At 37.9% G+C, this 19146-nt stretch overlaps 1 protein-coding gene across 1 annotated transcript in view; it reads left to right on the top strand.

Annotated features, from left to right (window-relative positions):
• Positions 1 to 19023, top strand: part of epha4l (eph receptor A4, like) — a 55662-nt gene extending 36639 nt beyond the window's left edge. Inside the window, exons 6-17 of the mRNA XM_079822658.1 lie at positions 4154 to 4278; positions 4540 to 4699; positions 8174 to 8288; positions 8633 to 8685; positions 8770 to 8883; positions 8967 to 9152; positions 12781 to 12842; positions 13861 to 14070; positions 14579 to 14728; positions 14928 to 15121; positions 17341 to 17502; positions 17600 to 19023. Of these exons, the coding sequence (XP_079678784.1) occupies positions 4154 to 4278; positions 4540 to 4699; positions 8174 to 8288; positions 8633 to 8685; positions 8770 to 8883; positions 8967 to 9152; positions 12781 to 12842; positions 13861 to 14070; positions 14579 to 14728; positions 14928 to 15121; positions 17341 to 17502; positions 17600 to 17714 (1646 nt within the window). The 3' untranslated portion in view covers positions 17715 to 19023. The remainder of the gene's footprint in view (positions 1 to 4153; positions 4279 to 4539; positions 4700 to 8173; positions 8289 to 8632; positions 8686 to 8769; positions 8884 to 8966; positions 9153 to 12780; positions 12843 to 13860; positions 14071 to 14578; positions 14729 to 14927; positions 15122 to 17340; positions 17503 to 17599) is intronic.
• The last annotated feature ends 123 nt before the right edge of the window (positions 19024 to 19146 follow it).

The raw sequence follows: 19146 nt of genomic DNA, 5'->3' as shown, positions 1-19146 counted from the left end.
ACTAAAAGCTTTAACAAATGAACATACTGTATAGTATGATGTTCCTAAATCATATTTACTGAATTTTACAGCTTGAGTGTTAACGATGAACGAGCGCAGATTCTCATCTTTCCTTTTACGTTATCTCAGCCAGACACTCACACACACCCACAACTCCATTACGGCCCATATCTGTCAGAGCAGACGGCATGATGGATGTGTGTTAGAGATGAGTGTGTTAGGTGGTTGAAGGGGGGCGGTGACCCCTGTGTTTTTGGCTGGAGGGGGTCGTCTCCGAGTCCCCCTGAGGGACGCCCCTAAATCACGTTTAGTCTGTCGGGTCTGGCAGAAGAAGACGGATCTGTGAGATGGAAGAGGACCGCCGTCGAGCTGCTGCTACAGCTGGTGGGGGATCGAATTGTTTAACAGTCACACACTCGCTAATGCATGAAACTCTAGCTTTAGCACTTGAATTTAGGATGCTTATAGAGAGGCCAATTATAGATCTGTGCACTTTTTGTACATTTTCATAGACAGTTGGTCTAGATATTAGGGCTACATAGGGTTGGGTATCGTTTGAATTTTAACAATTCTAATTCTGATTCTGCTTATCGCTTCTTATCGATTTTGATTCCAATAAAGTTAAAAAAAGTTAGATATCATGAACAAAAATCAACAGGCTAAAAAACACTTACTCAAGGAACTATGGTTTAAAAATACCATAGCAAAAACAACTAGCCTAATATAAATTATTAGTAATCGCACAAATAAATACAACTGAACAAAGATACGACTGAAATAAACAGTGTTTTAAAGTATTCAGGTACAGAAACTGTAATCAAATGTAAAATAACACTGTGCTTTATACATAAAACATACATTACAAATATAGTTTAAAAAGATATTAACAGCGAGTTAATTTTCTCTTTGTCTTTTGTTATTTGATTAACGTTATTATCGGAATGGTAGCAGGAATTTTACGCTGCTGCACGGATCGAATATAGGGCTACTGTTATGCGTTTTCTTAATGTTTTCTTAACGTCAGTTATGTCTTAAGTGAATGTAAAGAGTTGACAGTGTTCACAAGGATATTTTGACATATTTGTGTATTTGTCTGTTCAAGTGCAAAAAGACGCAGAAGAGAACTCCGTATCGCGCATACTTCGTAGTTTTCACGTGACGTCACACCATAGGAACAAAGGGCAAAACAAGGCTTTCCTGCATTGCCCGCCAGTCATTTTTTTATCAGGTTTGTAGTCAGTATTATACTTTGTTGCATACTTTTTTTTTATACAGGCAAGCAGATGAACACAGAATATGAATGCAACGCGAGGTTTCTCTCGAAGTGTTTTTCCCATCAAAAACCATTATAAAGAAAACGCGTTGCGTTCATATTATTGGCTCATCTACTCGCCTGTATATAGTATGCTTTATCATCTTTTAATATCACTGTTATGTACATTAAGGCACTTTAAGGGTGGGTTTGCACTAATAAGGATTCTTTAGTCTGGCGTCAGTTCATCCCAATCAGCCCTTTAATTCTAACGGTCTTTCTATGTAGTTAATCTGTGTTTAAAATTAAGTGGTGCAACACAACTCGATATAAAATAAAACACAGATCAATAAATCCGTGATTAGCGTTAAACTTTGCTTAATTTAATCCTTATTGGTTCAACTCCCCCTATAGTGTTTTTCACGTTAAACGTTTTAAAAACGTCCCGCTGTTTTTAGTGATTGAAATACTGCAGCAGGTGCTGTATATGGATCACAAGTGCCAAAAACTAGCATCTTGTTCACATATTTTTGTTTTTAAGACGGAAAATTGACAGGCTTGTGCTGCAGTTCTATGGCTGTTTTGCCCTCCAGGGCTCGCGACAGTCACGTGACTGAAAACTATGAATTCAGTATGAGAGGGTCTTCTTGCACTTGAATGTTTTAAAGCCATATTGAAATGCAATTCAAATGTAATTTTATATCAAGTATCCAATTCCTGACCTTAAGTATCCGATTACAGAATTTAAATTGATTTTCAATTCCCAAACCTAGGGCTACACGACTAATCGAAATAAAACTGAAATATGACTTTGATTATCAAATCACAAAGGCTGCGATTTAATGAAATATATGCACAGCATGTTTCAGAGTGAAGCGCAGCTGTGTTTATTTACACACAAGCAGCTCATGATACTGTGTCAGAGCGGCTCGATTCACAGTAAATGCAGCTCCGCATGAACTTCATCTCTGAATTTGGGTCGTTTATAACTTGCATTTGAAAACGTAACACCCGCCTATTATCTCCCCAAACTTTTAAGAGCGCTTATAAACCGATTGTTGTCAACAAAAGAGGAGCTTTAAGGGCTTCCTACAGATTTCCTCCAAAATAAAAGCTTAAACGTTTGAAAATGAAAAATTAAGACTTAAATATTAGTATTGCAATGTTACAGATTTTAAATTAATATAAAGTTTTAAATAAAACTAAATAAAATTAATATTATATTGTAAATACTAGATTTTTTTATTTTACAGTGAAATATTACAGTAGTAATATTTCTTATGTAGTTAGTTATTTTAACAAAACCAATATTTAATTATTTTTTAAATTATTATGATTTTATTATTTTATAGTCGGATTGATATTTAATCGCACAATTTTGGGTTGAATTGTGCAACCCTACAAACAAGCTTTAAAAAAATTATAATAATAAAGATTTAATTTGGCTTTAATAAAGATTTAAATAAAGTTTTTTTGAAGAAGAAGAGGAAGAAAGTGTGAGTTTACCCCAAGCGGCAACCTCCCCCAATTTCTCTTGAAGCCAATACGGAAGTGACTTAAACTGCAATTCATCGACTGGCCACTAGAGACAGGCTCCAGAAGGAAGCAGAATCTCATTGAGCTCCATGTTAAAATGCCCAACTTTACAGCAGAAATAAACATGTTTAAAGCCTGGTACAAATTGTGGTTTTGGTCTATACGGCTAATTTTGCCCTTTATGACAACTGTGAGGGAGCTGAATTTTTTTATGACTCATTCGTTTACATCATATAAAGCCTTAAATTTCTGTATAATTAAGGGCGTGGCCACTTTGAGTGACAGGTGGATTTTCGTTTGTCTGCTGTCTGTAAGTCATCACATCACCTCAGCTCCAGCCACGTCCTGCCTCTTTGCCCATTTTCTGTTATCCAGGAGGGACGCGTGATGACGCACTGACAATGGCAACGGCCGACTTTGAGGCTTCAAAACTGCTCTTCAAAACCCTATGGGTGACGTCACGGACACTACGTCCATATGTTTTTACAGTCTACGTTTTACCCATGTAAAACTCACTGCCATGATGTTAGGGTGTTGTCAGTGGTTGCCAGGGTGTTGTGGTGGCCTATGTGGTTTCTTGGGTTTTAGGTAGGTGGATGTTAAATGATTGATTGAATGCTCTGGGTGGTTGCTAGGTAGTTTTTATGTCAAAAAACAGAATGGCAGGCAGCAATTTTTTTCAGTCACCTGAAACGTGGATGTGAAGCCAAAACTTCAAATTTTCTGAAATATTGTGGCCTTAAAGTTAGAAGTTTGTTCAACGGCAAATATGAGCAATGCTTATACTCATGCTTGATTTAACAAACACCCTTAATTAGCCAAAATACACAGAAGGGGATGTGTAGGACTTCGCCAAAGACAGCATCTGAATTCTGTGGAAATGTGGCAAGCGTTCTGTGGTTTTGATATCTGGAGTCGTTCTGTTTGGTAGAGGAAACTAATACATGGTGTTTTTTTTTTTCTTCTTCTTCTTCCTTCACATCCCTCAGATCTGTTTTCACTTTCTTTTGCTGTTTTTCTCTTTTATTATTGTGTTTTCGACTCCGTGTGATGCGTCTTTGGAAAAGCGGAGAAGACGACGCAGATCTCTGTTGTTTCTGATTCTGTCTTGTTTGACTTTCTCACCCTCAACAAAAACAGCTTCGGGGGGAGGAAAGAAACCAAACAGACAATAGCGGTCTTAACTCCAAATCCACAGTTTAGAAGAAGAAAAGGTCTCCTTGTCCTCTGGGTTTATCCTTTCTCTCTCTGTTTGTTTCTGATGTGATAAAAGACAGACAGATGTCTCAGGAAAACCTGACAAAAGTACAATTTAGTAAACATAAACCTTTTATAAATATATTAACTCCTTCTGTCTCTCTTCAGCTCCTTCTACGGTCATGACTGTTGAGAGTAAGGACATCACCCGCCACACGCTCTCTCTGTTCTGGGATGAGCCCGAGAAACCCAACGGTGTCATACTGGAATATGAGGTTAAATACTACGAGAAGGTGAATAATGGGAGAAATCGTTTTTTTTTTTGTTGCCATATTTAGAAGGAATAGTTAATCCTAAAGTCCTCACGATGACAGAACTTTAATTTTAGTGTGCACTGTTCCTTTAAGATACAGTATAGCAGTCCCCTGTTCCCTGGGATAAACAGGAAGTGAAGTTTTATTGGAGTTAAAATAGCCCTCAAACGTCTCTCTATTGACCTCTTACCTTCCTCTTGTCTTCCGTTCTCTGTCTCTTTCTTTCTTTATAAATCTCAGGATCAGAATGAGAGGAGTTATCGCATTGTAAAGACGATGTCTCGTAATGCTGATATTAAAGATCTGACCCCGCTGACCTCCTACGTGTTTCACGTGCGCGCTCGCACCGCCGCGGGCTACGGAGAGTTCAGCGCCCCCTTCGAGTTCAGCACCAACACTGGTGGGTGAATAAAAAAAATGAAATAAATTCAAAATCTGTTTAGCTGCTAGTCACTGGCATTGGTCACTGAACTGATATGGAGTATTTTAGGCCTGACATTTAAAAAAAGGGTCACACTTTTAGATTAGGATCCAAATCTCACTATTAACTAGCTATTAACAATGACACTTGCCTCAATAAACTTTTTACTAAACCTAATAAACCTAATTACTGCTTATTAATAATTAGTAAGTTTAGGTATTGGTAGGATTAAGGAATGTAGAATAAGGTCATGCAGAATAAGGCATTAATATGTGCTTAATACTGTAAGTACTAATAAACAGCCAATATCTTAGTAGTAATATGCATGATAAAAAGCAACTAGTTAATAGTGAAAATTGGACCCTAACTAAAGTCTTACCCAAAAAAAGACATACACTCTTAAAAATGGGCTGCATGATTATTATTTTTTTCGGGGGAGGGGGGTCTAATTGCGAGTTTTTTAGGTAAAAATTGCAATTGCATTTTAGAAAGCTGCTTTTAAAAAAAAAGAAGGAAAGAAAAAAGGCTTGTTTGTAGGACTGCACAATTTGAAATGTTTTAATGATATATCAATGTATAATAAAATAAAATAAAAATTATTATTATTATTATTACAGTTTTGATATTATTTTTATTATTATTATTACTAAATAAAGTATTCAACAAAATAAGAAATATTACTATTGAGATATTTCACTGTTAAATTACACATTTAAGAAAACAATAATATAATTAAAATGCAAATGTAAAATTACAACCGTAATTTTTATGACTGTCTTAATTTCTTGATTTTAACACGTTAATCCATCAAGCTTTAACTTTGTTGGAAAACCGCAGCAAACAGCCAGTTTATAAGCACTTCTCATTACAATTTTGGGAAAAGGGTTAGCACACATTCTGTTCATAAATGCATGTTATAAACGACCCAAACTGCAGAGATGAGTTCATCTAGAGCAGCATTTACTATGAATCAAGACACTAAAAACACTGGATCATGAGCTGCGCGTGTGCAAATGATCTGAGTTCTGCGTTTCACTCTGAAACACGCACCACATGTGTCCATTTAAATAAACCGCAGTCTTGTGCAACACTAGGTTCTTTTTTGGCTTTATGTTCCATTAAGAACCTTTTATGGTTCAAAAAATTGTTTGTAGTGGCAAAGATTAAAAATTAAAAATGTCCTGGCTCTTCCAAGCTTTATAATGAATTGTTGCTTCGTTTTTTAACTCCATAAAAGTGTATCTATCCATCATATAACTCCTCCACACGGCTCCGGGGGGTTAATAAAGGCCTTCTGAAGCGAAGTGGTGCGTTTGTGTAAGAAAAATATACATATTTAAAACTTTATGAAGTAAAATATCTGCATGGCCATCGAGACGCTGAAGGCGGGTTGTTCTGAGCAGCAGAAGCTGGACTTCCCGAGCGAGGCCAGTGTCATTGGCCAGTTTGACCATCCCAGTATCATTCACCTGGAGGTAGAGGTCTTCATGGATCCAAAAATTAGTACCCGAACCCGAAGAGACCCGTAATGTGCTAAAGGGAACCGACCCAGACCCGTGTATTATTTCAAAACCCATGCAGATCCGAGAAATGCCAAAAATGTAGTACTCGGAACCGACCTGGACCCGTCTATTATTTAAAAGCTGGAACCGAACCCGGCGTGAAGACACAGACCCGACTGGACCCGATTGTCACATATTCCACAATAAACTGATATTAACAAGTCAATAAACAAATTGCGAAAAATATAACTTTTTGTCTTACCTAACGTTATAATGTTAGCCGTCGTCTCCCTTCCTTGTAACGTTACTTGATTGTGATGCATTAACGTTACATCCTTGCCAAAAAGTTAAATCCATGTTATTCCTCTCTTGTTATTCCAAGGATGCTTAATTCACTCATCATTTCAGCTTTAAAAGTCCACTTTATGTCACGGTGACGGATGACAAATGCATCTTTGCAGATTTGCATTTCGACTCTAGTTAATTCGCATAATGACTTTGACTATTTGCCTTTTTGAACTATAATAACGATTGCTCGTTCGGTGGCCGCTGACGTCAGCATTATTTATTTGCTATACTCTCTGTGAGCCGAGCCTGACCACCAAAACTTTTAAGATTAAATAAGACAGTTCATTCATATTATTATTAAAGTCAGTCACAGCGGAAGCTCGGGTTGCCATAGAAACATGAAACGGCTTTTTTACGCAATTTAAACGTCATAGAAAACATTTATGTGACAGTTCACCTGAGATTGTGTTGCTGATTTGAAATATATTATTTAAATATAAGTTCAAATCAAACTTCAACAGTGCGTCACACGTAGGCTAATACACTTGACAGCACTTACTTTTTTCTCATGTTTGTCCACAATATGCATGAAGGATGCCCAGACAGAAGAGATGCCCGTGGGTTTAACTTCTTTATATTCGTTTTTTTTTAGCTTTTTTCGCACATCACTCATGAAGGTAACCATTATTACAGTGCGCTTGCAGCGGCTGAGAGCGAGAGAGAGATTGCTTGTGTTTTTCTTCTTTCTTTTTTTTAAACCTTATTTCCCAGCTCACACTTTTCTTATCCTAATTTTACAAGTTGCAAGTTACAAAAAACACACAAGCAGTGCTGACTGACTCTGATCACGGGCAGGTGTTCTCCGAGTCCGGATCGACTCGGGTATTACACACAAATGTTAAACAGACCCGGGACCCGAAGTAATAGATTAGGACCCGGCCCGGACCCGGCTGATCATTTAAAATATAGACCCGAACCCGTACGGGTCCTGGCTCCACGGGTCTCGGGGGCTCCGTGAAGACCTCTACCTTGGAGGGCGTGGTCACCAAATGTAAGTCCAAGTTGACATCAAGGGCTTCTGCAGAAAAATAAAATAACCATATTACAAAAATTATAAAGTGAAATATCTAGCTTCCGCCAGATCGGAAAAAAATTTAACTGGTTTGCAATGTCGTCAGATGTAGCGTAAGCGTTTTGAACTGCGAGAGGCACTACACTTTTTCCGTAAAATGAATACAGAAGGTGATCTGGTGGAAGCTAGATAATTTACTTTATAAAGGTTTAAATATGGATATTTTTTTACACAAATGCATCGCTTCCCTTCAGAAGGCCTTTATTGACCCCCCCCGGAGCCGTGTGGAGCAGTTATATGATGGATAGATGCACTTTTATGGACTTCAAAAACAAAGCAACAATTCACTCCCATTATAAAGCTTGGATTAACCAGAACATTTTTAATATATCTCTGATTGTGTTCGTCTGAAAGAAGAATGTCATATACACCTAGGATGACTTAAGGGTGAGTAAATCATGGGCTAATTTTCCTTTTTGGGTGAACTAACCCTTTAAACAATTTTTCATACTGAGAACAAAATGTTTTTTTAGGTTCTTCTAGGCACTTTTTTATCAATGTATATGAATGCAGTGTTTGTGTCTCTCTCAGTCGCAGCTCCTGTTGTAGGAGGCGTTATGAGCTCTGCCGTGTTGCTGCTGCTGGTGGCCGGATGTGGCGTTGTTCTCCTCCTCATCCTCATCATTATCTTCATCATCACCAAAAGGTGACAGAACATTTGATTTTTTTTTTTTTCATAGCGATAGACCAGTGTTGATATTGTTAACTAAAACTACAACTATTAAAAAATTTACTGAAATAAAGCTGCAATAAATAAAAAATGTATGTTAGATAAAAAGTTTGTAAACTTACTAAAACGGAATTTAAAGCTAAATTAAAATATTTAAAAACAAAACTAAATAAAACTAAAATGAAAACTGAAAATATAAGAATAAAACCTAATTTGCAATATTAATAAATATTATAATAGTATCTAATAATGCTAAAATAACACTGTGATAGACAAATAAAATAATAAATGCTGAATAATTGTGGATATTTTCATCTCAGGAGGAGCAAATACAGCAAAACTAAACAGGCCGAGGATAAAAACCTGAAGCCAGGTAAGCAGACACCTTTCATTAGTCCACAGCTGAAGCAACAAATGAAAATGTTCCATTCTCAAACCTTTGTTAATGTGCCGGCAGGGGTGAGAATATATGTGGACCCTTTCACCTACGAAGACCCCAACCAGGCCATCAGGGAGTTCGCTAAGGAAATCAATACCTCCTGTATCAAGATCGAGAAGGTGATCGGCATCGGTACGTTAACCTTTTACTGTATGTCTTCGGCATGGCATCTATTGATGAGAGATGCTTGTAAATAACACTTCCTGTCTCGGTAGGTGAGTTTGGCGAGGTGTGCAGCGGTCGTCTGAAACTTCCTGGGAAGCGTGAGATCTGCGTGGCCATCAAGACGCTAAAGGCGGGGTTTACAGAGCAGCAGAGGCTGGACTTCCTGAGCGAGGCCAGTGTCATTGGCCAGTTTGAACATCCCAATATCATTCACCTGGAGGGCGTGGTCACCAAATGTAAGTCAAAGTTGACATCAAGGGCTTTTATTTGTCTTCTGCAGTCATTTTTAATTTGGAATGTTTTCATGAGGTTTGACTTGCCTTAAAGGAACACACCACTTTTTTTGAAAATAGGCTCATTTTCCAACTCCCCTAGAGTTAAACAGTTGGGTTTTACCGTTTTCGAATCCATTCAGCCGATCTCTGGGTCTGGCGGTAGAACTTTTAGCATAGCTTAGCATAGATCATTGAATCTGATCATACCGTTAGCATCTTGCTCAAAAATGACCAAAGAGTTTCGATATTTTTCCTATTTAAAACTTGACTCTTCTGTAGTTACATTATGCAGGGGTTTTCAAACTTTATGATGTCAAGGACCCCCAAATACTTATTTTATGAGGGACCCCCATCCTAAATTCCATCTATTTTTATTAAAAAACATTTAAACTGTTAGTTAAATTGTGTGACATGATAAATATAAAATATTGTTTCCAAACGTAATAAATTGGCTATACTTCATTTTGTATGTATAAACCTGAAGAAGAAAATTTTTCAATAAAAAATTATTTGTATAAGCAACTTTCCCAATAAATATATGTAAGCAGCTTACATACTGCGTTAAGAAAACTGCCTTACAAACCCAGTGAGCAAGATAAATGGGACTCATATATATATGGGAAAGATACAAAGAAAACATACAATTCTGGAAAGTAGCCTCTGTATACGGCAAGAAAGGAGAGAACTTTTAGAAATGAAACAGAATATTCGGTGGACTTTATCCATTTTCTTTGTCTTTTTATTCTCTGAAATTTTCTGGGGACCCCTTAGGACCTTCTGGAGGACCCCTGGGGGTCCCCAGACCCCAGTTTGAAAACCCTTGACATAGTGTACCAAGACTGACGGAAAACGAAAAATTGTGATTTTCTAGGCCGATATGGCTAGGAAGTATCTCTCATTCCTGTATAATAATCAAGGATCTTTGCTGCCGTACCATGAGTGCAGTGGCGCAATGATATTACGCAGCGCCTGAAAATAGGCTAACTTCCGTCAACAAAACCAACATGACAACCCTGCTTGCACAGAGCAGTTGTAATATCATAATATTAGTTCACCCAAAAATGAAAATTATCCCATGATTTACTCACCCTCAAGTCATCCTAGGTGTATATGACTTTCTTCTTTCAGCCAAACACAATCAGAGTTGTATTAAAAAAAATATCCTGGCTCTTTCCAGCTTTATAATAGCAGTGAATAGTACCTCCGATTTTGAAGCCCAAAAAAGCACATCCAGTAATTCACACGGCTCTAGGGGGTTCATAAAGGCCTTTTATCCATATTTATAACTTTATAAACTATAATCACTGGCTTCCGTTAACAGCCATTTGTGTTTGGCTGAGAGAAGAAAGTCATAAACACCTAAGGGGGAGCAAATGATGGGATACTTTTCATTTTTGTGTAAACTATCCCTTTAAGAACAAATAGACCAACCGAAGAAAGTACAGGGTTAGTAGTTAAAAGCTAGTAGTTGCTAGTTTGGACTTTACGTTCCAATTTAAGAACTTACGAATGGCTGCCTGGTGCAACCCTATCCTGAACACTACATGGTCAAAAGTCTGGATATTAAGTAGGCTTAAACCCCTTGAAGAAACAGGCTGGTGATGTCGTTTTCCTTTTGATGTGCTAATGGTCGTGTGTGTTTATGTATGCATGTCCAGCTTATCAGTGTGTTTGCTTGCTGAGCGTGTCCTGACAAAAACTGCTGTGTGATGCACACACACTCACCCTTGTGGTCTCCAGATGGAGTGGGCCGCTCTGGAGGGCTAATGTGAGCTAAAAAGCACAGCAGACTCATTAATCACGTCGTCAGACCTAAATGTGTTTGGGGGTTAGAGTGTCACCCTATATCCCTAACCTACAGCCACTGCTGTTTGTGTGTGTGTGTGTGTGAGAGAGAGAGAAAGTTAACCTTCACACACTACACATTTGGCTTCTTATTCGTCTTGGCTTTCCTTCTACTTTATTTGTCTCTTTTTATTTTTCAAACTGTCAATTCATGTTTAGTAAACCAGCATTAGTTTATCCCTAAGAGAATGTGATAATAAATAATTAAATATTTTTGTAGGTTGAAATATATATATATATATTTAAAAATAAATGTAGTAATAAAATATATCATTATAATTGTCTAAATGAAAATATTTAAAAATACCCATTAAAATATTTTTATTTTTAAAAAGTGTTATTTTTTAGAAGTTCTTATAGTCTAATTTTTATGTATTTATTTTTAAAGAAATGTAATATATTAAACAAAAAAATATATTAAAATATTTTTTTGTATGTATATTGTTGATTAAAATCACCATACATACATATTTTTGTATATACAATAATATGTTTATTTATTTTTAAATAATAGTTTTATATAACAGTTTCTGTTTGTATGTTATTAATATAATAACGTATACGTATGTGTTTATTTCCCACACTCGGCTGTACAAGAAAGACTCTTGTCTCATGTCTTGAGCAGCAGGTGACATCAAAACCGTTGATTTATAATTCCTTAGTAAATTAAATTGATGAGAGACATTTCTAACCGGTGAATACCAGCCAGCACTGTCAATGTTTAATTTAATTTTAGCTCATAAATGTCCCCAAGAAACTATAAAGCCGTCTTAAGTCTCCTGCTTTGTGTTATAGCAGAGCTAATAGAGTTGAATGCTTCATTTGCATAATGTAAATGAGTATGAAGTGAATCTAAATATGTAAATAAGGTAGTGTGGGATCGCTGGGCCTCTCGGTATCTCTCATCAATGATTCAACAGCATTTCTTTGAGATTATTTGACGTATGACTTCTGGTACTCTTGTTTCAAATGCAAGTTATTAGTACTTTCTGTGTTTTTGTTTTTTGAAGTTATGAGGAAAATAGTTATGTTTTGATGGAGATTCTAACCCTCGTCTTGCAGAGTTCATTGTCAAACATACACACATGTTGGCACAACCATACACAAGAAACTTGACAAAGTCAGTAAACACTTCATTAGCATTCTAATAGGGTGGGTGGAAAGGGGCGGGGCTGGGAAACTCCGACAGTGAGTGGGAGGGGTCAGAGGTCACCTGCTCCTCAGGCCCTCTGGAGGAGCTGTCAGTCAAACTCGCTTCAAGGTCATCAGAAAGGCCAGCCTAACAAAGATGGCCGACAATGTGTCTGGTCGAGCTTTATTTACCACACTTCCTCTATAGGAAAGGAGCATTGGCTGAGTGTCAATCAGCTGGCCTGTGAGTGTGTATGGATTCTGATATTCATGTTCTGTGCCTAGTGTTCACATCTGGTTGGTTGACACTGTTTTGTACGATTGTGCGATGTGTTGCAAGCGCCCAATGCATCTCTGGCATTCAAATACTGTCAGTGGGAAAGGTTTAGTGCTTGTTAGATAGATTTACATGTATTTAATTTGCAGATGCCTTTATTCAAAGCAACTTACAAATGAGGAATACAACAAAATGATTCATCCTAAGAAGGCATTAACATGCTATAATACAAAACTCCACGATTGTTCAGGCTAGAATTGTTGTATTTTTTTTTTTATAGAAACTTGAATTTATTTAGTTTAATTGTTCTCTGTTTGTCTCTCTCTTTCATTGCAGGCAAGCCAGTTATGATTATCACTGAGTATATGGAGAACGGCTCACTGGACATGTTTCTCAGGGTAAGATTGTGTTTACATACATGCATACATACACGATATTGCCAAAAGTATTGGGACACCCCTCCAAATCATTGAATTCAGGTGTTCCAATCACTTCCATGGCCACAGGTGTATAAAATCAAGCACTAGGCATGCAGACGTGTCTACAAACATTTGTGAAAGAATGGGTCGCTCTCAGGAGCTCAGTGAACTCAAGCGTGGTACCGTGATAGGTTGCCATCAGTGCAAAAAGTAAATTTGTGAAATTTCCTCACTACTAAATATTCCACGGTCAACTGTTAGTGGTATTATAACAAAGTGGAAGCAATCGGGAACAACAGCAACTCAGCTGGAGTGACGAATCACGCTTCTATGTCTGGCAATCTGATGGACGAGTCTGGGTTTGGTGGTTTCCAGGAGAACGCTACTTGTCTGACTGCATTGTGCCAAGTGTACAGTTTGGTGGTGGGGGGATTATGGTGTGGGGTTGTTTTTCAGGGGTTGGGCTTGGCTCCTTAGTTCCAGTGAAAGGAACTCTTAATGCTTCAGCATTTTTGCTGTTCCTTTGTGGAAACAGTTTGAGTACTGCGCACCAGTGCACAAAGCAAGGTCCATTGAGCGAGTTTGGTGTGGAGGAACATGACTGGTAGAACCTGATAGAACACCTTTGGGATGAATTAGAGTGGAGACTGCAAGCCAGGCCTTCTCGTCCAACATCAGTGCCTGACCTCACAAATGCGCTTCTCGAAGAATGGTCAAAAATTCCCACAAACACACTCCTAAACCTTGTGGAAAGCCTTCCCAGAAGAGTCTAAGCTGTTATAGCTGCAAAGGGTGGACAAACTCCATATTAAACCCTACGGATTAAGAATGGGATGTCATTAAAGTTCATGTGCATGTAAAGGCAGGCGTCCCAAAACTTTTGACGATATAGAATAGATAGATCCTAAATGATTCGCAAGAACAATCGCAACTAGAGCAACTTTGATTATTGTCAAGGTGTCACTATTCAGGTCTGAAGTGTTCCTTCCTTTTTCAGAAGAATGACGGCCGCTTCACCGTTATTCAGCTGGTGGGCATCCTGAGAGGAATCGCGTCCGGTATGAAATATCTATCCGACATGAGTTACGTTCACAGGGACCTCGCAGCACGGAACATCCTAGTAAACAGCAACCTGGTGTGCAAAGTCTCGGATTTTGGGATGTCCAGAGTGCTTGAAGATGAACCAGAAGGAGCGTATACTACCAGGGTAAGAGTGTTTACATGTATTCATATACAATGTTAGATTTATAGGTAACACTAACACTTTACAATAAGGTCCTATTAGTTAACGTTAGCTAATGCATTAACCAACAATGATGTCACTCATTCAAATTAGGGAATGTCACTTATTCAAATTTGTGGATCGGAATTTACTGTTGCATAACGGCCCGTTCACACCAATGATGATAACTGTGAGGATGATGATAAAGATATAGTTCTATAAATAGTTCTAAATATAAAAGAATAGCTGAGATCACACCACAACTATAACGATAATTGCACAGAGAAACAATATCGTGATGCTGATATGGCAATAAACTACTACAAGCTGAAGAAAAATAAAGACAGACAGCAAATCAAAATCCATTCTGCTTTAAAGATGGATGGTGTGGATGCTAATATTGTTATAGTTATCATTCTTGGTGTGAACGGGCCTTAATTCTGTTTAGAATGAGATGTTAGTTTTACAAGTAACATGAACCTGTCAATCGCAGGGAGGGAAGATTCCAATCCGCTGGACAGCTCCAGAAGCCATCATGTACAGGAAGTTCACCTCGGCTAGTGATGTGTGGAGTTACGGCATCGTCATGTGGGAAGTGATGTCATATGGCGAACGACCATATTGGGACATGAGCAACCAGGATGTAAGTGGCACTGCACCACAAATCTAATTAATTACGAGAGCTTGTCGCGCCTTCAGCACTGGCGTTCCCATGGTATGCTTAGCAAAGTATTAATACTTTGCTTTATCGTGCTATTGTGTGCCATGCCAAGTTATACAAACCAAGTGAATGCGGTAGTTCAGCAAGATCAGCCACTCATTTCCTCTCCCCTGTTTCCTAGGTGATAAAGGCAATAGAGGAAGGCTACCGGTTGCCGCCGCCCATGGAGTGCCCGCTGGCTCTGCATCAGCTCATGCTGGAGTGCTGGATGAGGGAACGTGCAGACAGGCCCAAATTCAGCCAGATAGTCAACATGCTGGACAAACTCATACGCAATCCTGCCACGCTCAAGAGGACGGCAGGAGACGCCAGCAGGTGCACATCAACACTTATAGATACTCTCACAGCCTTCTTTATTCTTGTAGAGACTTTTGCTACTTTGGGTATATTTTGGTAAAATCCCTAAAATATGGCATTTTGTAGGTGCTTAACACTGCCTGGCCGAAATAAAATGGCTGTTTGGATTTAAAGGTGCTGTATGTAAGTTTTACTGTACTAAAGCATACAAATACCATCATATGCAGATATTTAGGAAACATGCTGAGTTCACATACTCACATGCTACAGCCAGTTATTTTACTTTGAAATGTGCGCTCCGTGTCGGAATATCTGTTTTATTTTGGTCTGTGCGATACCGCACATTGCCAGTTTACTCAATAGTATTCCAACCCCCCAGGTTGCCAGTTGGCAGAAAACACAGTGTATTTCTGCCATGGAAGCCAGCAAAACTGGGTCAGAGATCGCAGATTCTACCCGATCTAAAAAGCCTCGGAATCCATCTAAAATCTCTATGAATGAGAGCATATTAAAACAAGGATAAATCAACTCATCAACTTACAGTGTGCAAGACTCCTCGCCTTCCATTGTCAGTTGTTCTTGTTCCTGTTGCGTGTCCTTAAACTGGCATCCTACATAAGCGTTGAGTCTGAGAAGGAGGGAGTAGGGCAAACTATATTTTTAATTTGGACTGCTTACCCATTTCAACCACTAGCTGTCATTCCGACATACAGCACCTTTAAATATGCAAATGCTTAAGAGTCCATGATTGGATCCTTATTGCAGTGATAATTATGTTTCTAGCATGTTATATGTTTGGCAACAGTTCTTCAAACCCTAACTGATGGAGTGTGTAGCTTTTCATTTCTTAAACAACCACATCATGGCCATATTCCAGGATGACAGTCAAGATTCATCAGCCTCAAATTGTGTAAGAATGGTTGCATTGCATTGTAAATACAAGATCTTGACCAAAAATTGATGCACCTCTTGATGGAGATAAATGTTGTGATGTTATTTCCATCATAAGGTGCATACATTTTTGGTCAAGATCTTGTATTGACAATGCCATATGTCATTGTATTGACAATGTCCTGCACTCTGTAAAGTCTCCTCCAGCATATCCCTAAGACTTCCATGAATTTAAGGTCTCGACTCAAGAGGTGAAAATGATTCTTCATGCTCCCACTCCCAACCATTTTTTCACAGTCTGAGCTGATGAATCTTGTCATCCTGGAATATGGCCATGATGAGTCTTCCTGCATGGTTGTTTAAGAAATGAAAAGCTACACACTCCATCAACTAGGGTTAGAAAAACTGTTGCCGAACATATAACATGCTAGAAACATAATAATCACTGCAATAATGATCCAATCATAGACTCTTAAGCATTTCCTATTTAAATCCAAGCGACTTTTTTGGGGCCGGGCAGTGTATTAAAAGAAAAAATCCCTTATGAACATTTATTAGGTTTATCTGTTGTTCTGGGGACATATATTTCATTTTGACAGGAAACCGCTTATAATTGCTGTACACTAACCCTAAGGCCTGCAAAATACTCAATTACATGTCCCAAAATGTTTCAAAATGCATTTTAGTTGACTTCTAGTTAAATCCTGTCAGGAACAACAGTTTAAAGAGAAACCGTTTAGCCGCATGTACAATGGGACCATGTTTTTGCAATACATGCATTGCATACAAATGTTTGGAAATTAATACTTTTATTCAGAAGGGATGCATTAAATTAATCAAAGTTGACAGTAAATACATTTATGTTACAAAAGATAAAATCCGTTTTTTTTTTTTACTTTCTATATCAAAGAATCAAAGCACAACTGTTTTCAACATTGATAATAATCATAAATGTTTCATATTAGAAGGATCTGAAGGATCATGTGACACTGAAGACTGGAGTAATGATGCTGAAAATCCAGCTTTGATCACAGTAATAAATTACATTTTAAAATATATTGACATAGAAATCAGTTCTTTAAAAATGTAATAATATTTCAAAAATTTTAATCAAACAAATGCAGCCTTGGTGAGCATAAAAGACTCAAAAACGTTGAAAAATCTTACCGACCCCAAACTTATAAACAGTAGTGTACGTTTCTTAACCCGAAAATATTTTATTGAGTTCCTTAATAAAGTTTAATCAGGTTTTTCTGTTCTTTTAAGGGGCATTTTTAGAAATGTTATCTCTATGAGAGTAGCAAAACTCTGGAATAAAATATATTATGTAATGTTGTCGTCCTCAGGCCCCACCCATCCACGCTTCACCACGCCCCCTCTGAAGGCTCCGCCCCCTCTCTGAGTTCCGTGGACGAATGGCTGAAAATCATTGGACTTGAGCAATACAGAGAGAACTTCAACACAGCAGGATACTGCAGCTTAGAGAGCGTCATACCCATGAGTCACGAGTGAGCATCACAACCCATTACACACCTAATTACACATCCTGATGAGCTTGAAGATGACTTTAGCTTACCAAAAATCCCCTGTGCTGCTCTTTTACAGGGATCTGGCCAAAATGGGAATCTCATGCAGTGCACATCAGAGGAAGATCCTGAGCAGCGTGCAGGATTTATTGTCTGGAATGCATCGGAGACAAGATAAAAAGATGCCTGTCTGATCTGGGACTAAGGGAAAAAAACTATGCATCATGTTGGTTAGCATGAATTACAAGAGGGACGGAATATTTCACTCTTGCACTTTAATGGAATATGAACGGTATGAAGATCAGAATGAAGGAGCTAAACTGCACTTTTCTGGACTGCTTTGTGCTTTTACGAGGAATTTCTTCATTTTCTTCTCTGATTGTCTTCAAGGATTTTTGAACTGGCCTTTTGCCGACAATTAAAATTACTTAATGTGTCTCTCCGGATGAGATGTTTCTGACCCTCTTGATCCAGGCAGCGAGGCAGTACTTTTTGACAGGAGAAAGTTTGGGAAGTGTCCTCCTCGTGTAAGTGGAAAGAACCATTTAAACTAAGTGCAAACAGACTACGACGCTTTTTCTTCTCAGGATCTTTTCAGGATGGCCGCTCGTCATCAGCAGGAAGGAATCGTTCCCTGTGGATCAAATTTGAACATTATATTCAAACGGATCTTTTGCCTCGGGAGATTTTGAGACATTGTAAACTAATCCAACAGACCTTTTGGCCGGTGTGTGTTTGTTTTATGAAGGCCAGATGGAGCTTTCAGAGGCATTGCAGAATGGAAAATTATATTGCTTTATTTGTTGAAAAAAAGAATAATAAAATAAAGGGAATGAGAAGATAGATCCAGATAAGATTTAGTCTTGAGTTACTCATGTTCTGTGTATCCAATCGTTGCATTTTTTAAGTCGCAAAGTAAATGACTTAATCTGACGACTCTTCCTGGTTTCTTTTTGTCAATCCTTCAGTCTTGCCCCCCCCCCCCCCCTTTTCAATTTCATTTAATTTACTTCCATGTCTTTACCTTTTGAGTACCATTGAATCTACAACCAGAGGTAATGCGCAAATAATTAAATCTGTGTATGTAATTTGATAAAATGTTCAAAACTGCTGAATCCTTGCAAGAATTTCATAGACACAGATCTATTTTTTTGAAACTTTTTTCACTGTACATAATCTAGGATTTTATATGTACATACGATAGTTTTTAATTGTTTTTCTTCTTGGTGTACAAAATGCCAGCAGTCGTTTCCATGTACAGCTTCCGAGTCTTCTTCCTTTTTTCCTTTACATGTGCAAGAAGATGTATTTAATTTTCACAGTGAGCATAATATTCATGTTGCAGTAAATTTAACATTGTAAAACAGCAGTACAATTAAGAATGGCTTGGTAACATGTTGAGGAATCTTAATTTCACCGTTTCTGTATTTCCACCTTTAGGTGCACCTAACTTATGAGCTTTATTTATGACCTTTTTGTATCTAGTTCATAAAATAAAATTTCAAAGAAATTGTTTGTAGTTGGCACTCTATGTATCCAGAATAAAAATGCATATCCATTTTACAACATCCACATACCTCTGCATTAGTGTAAAAAAAGAATGACATCCTTTCCATGAGTTAATAA

This window comes from Gobio gobio (genome assembly GCF_949357685.1).
Source record: "Gobio gobio genome assembly, chromosome: 8".
Lineage (NCBI taxonomy): Eukaryota > Metazoa > Chordata > Actinopteri > Cypriniformes > Gobionidae > Gobio > Gobio gobio.
The sequence above is the reverse complement of the archived record's forward strand: the minus strand, read 5'-3'. Positions and strand labels throughout refer to the sequence as shown.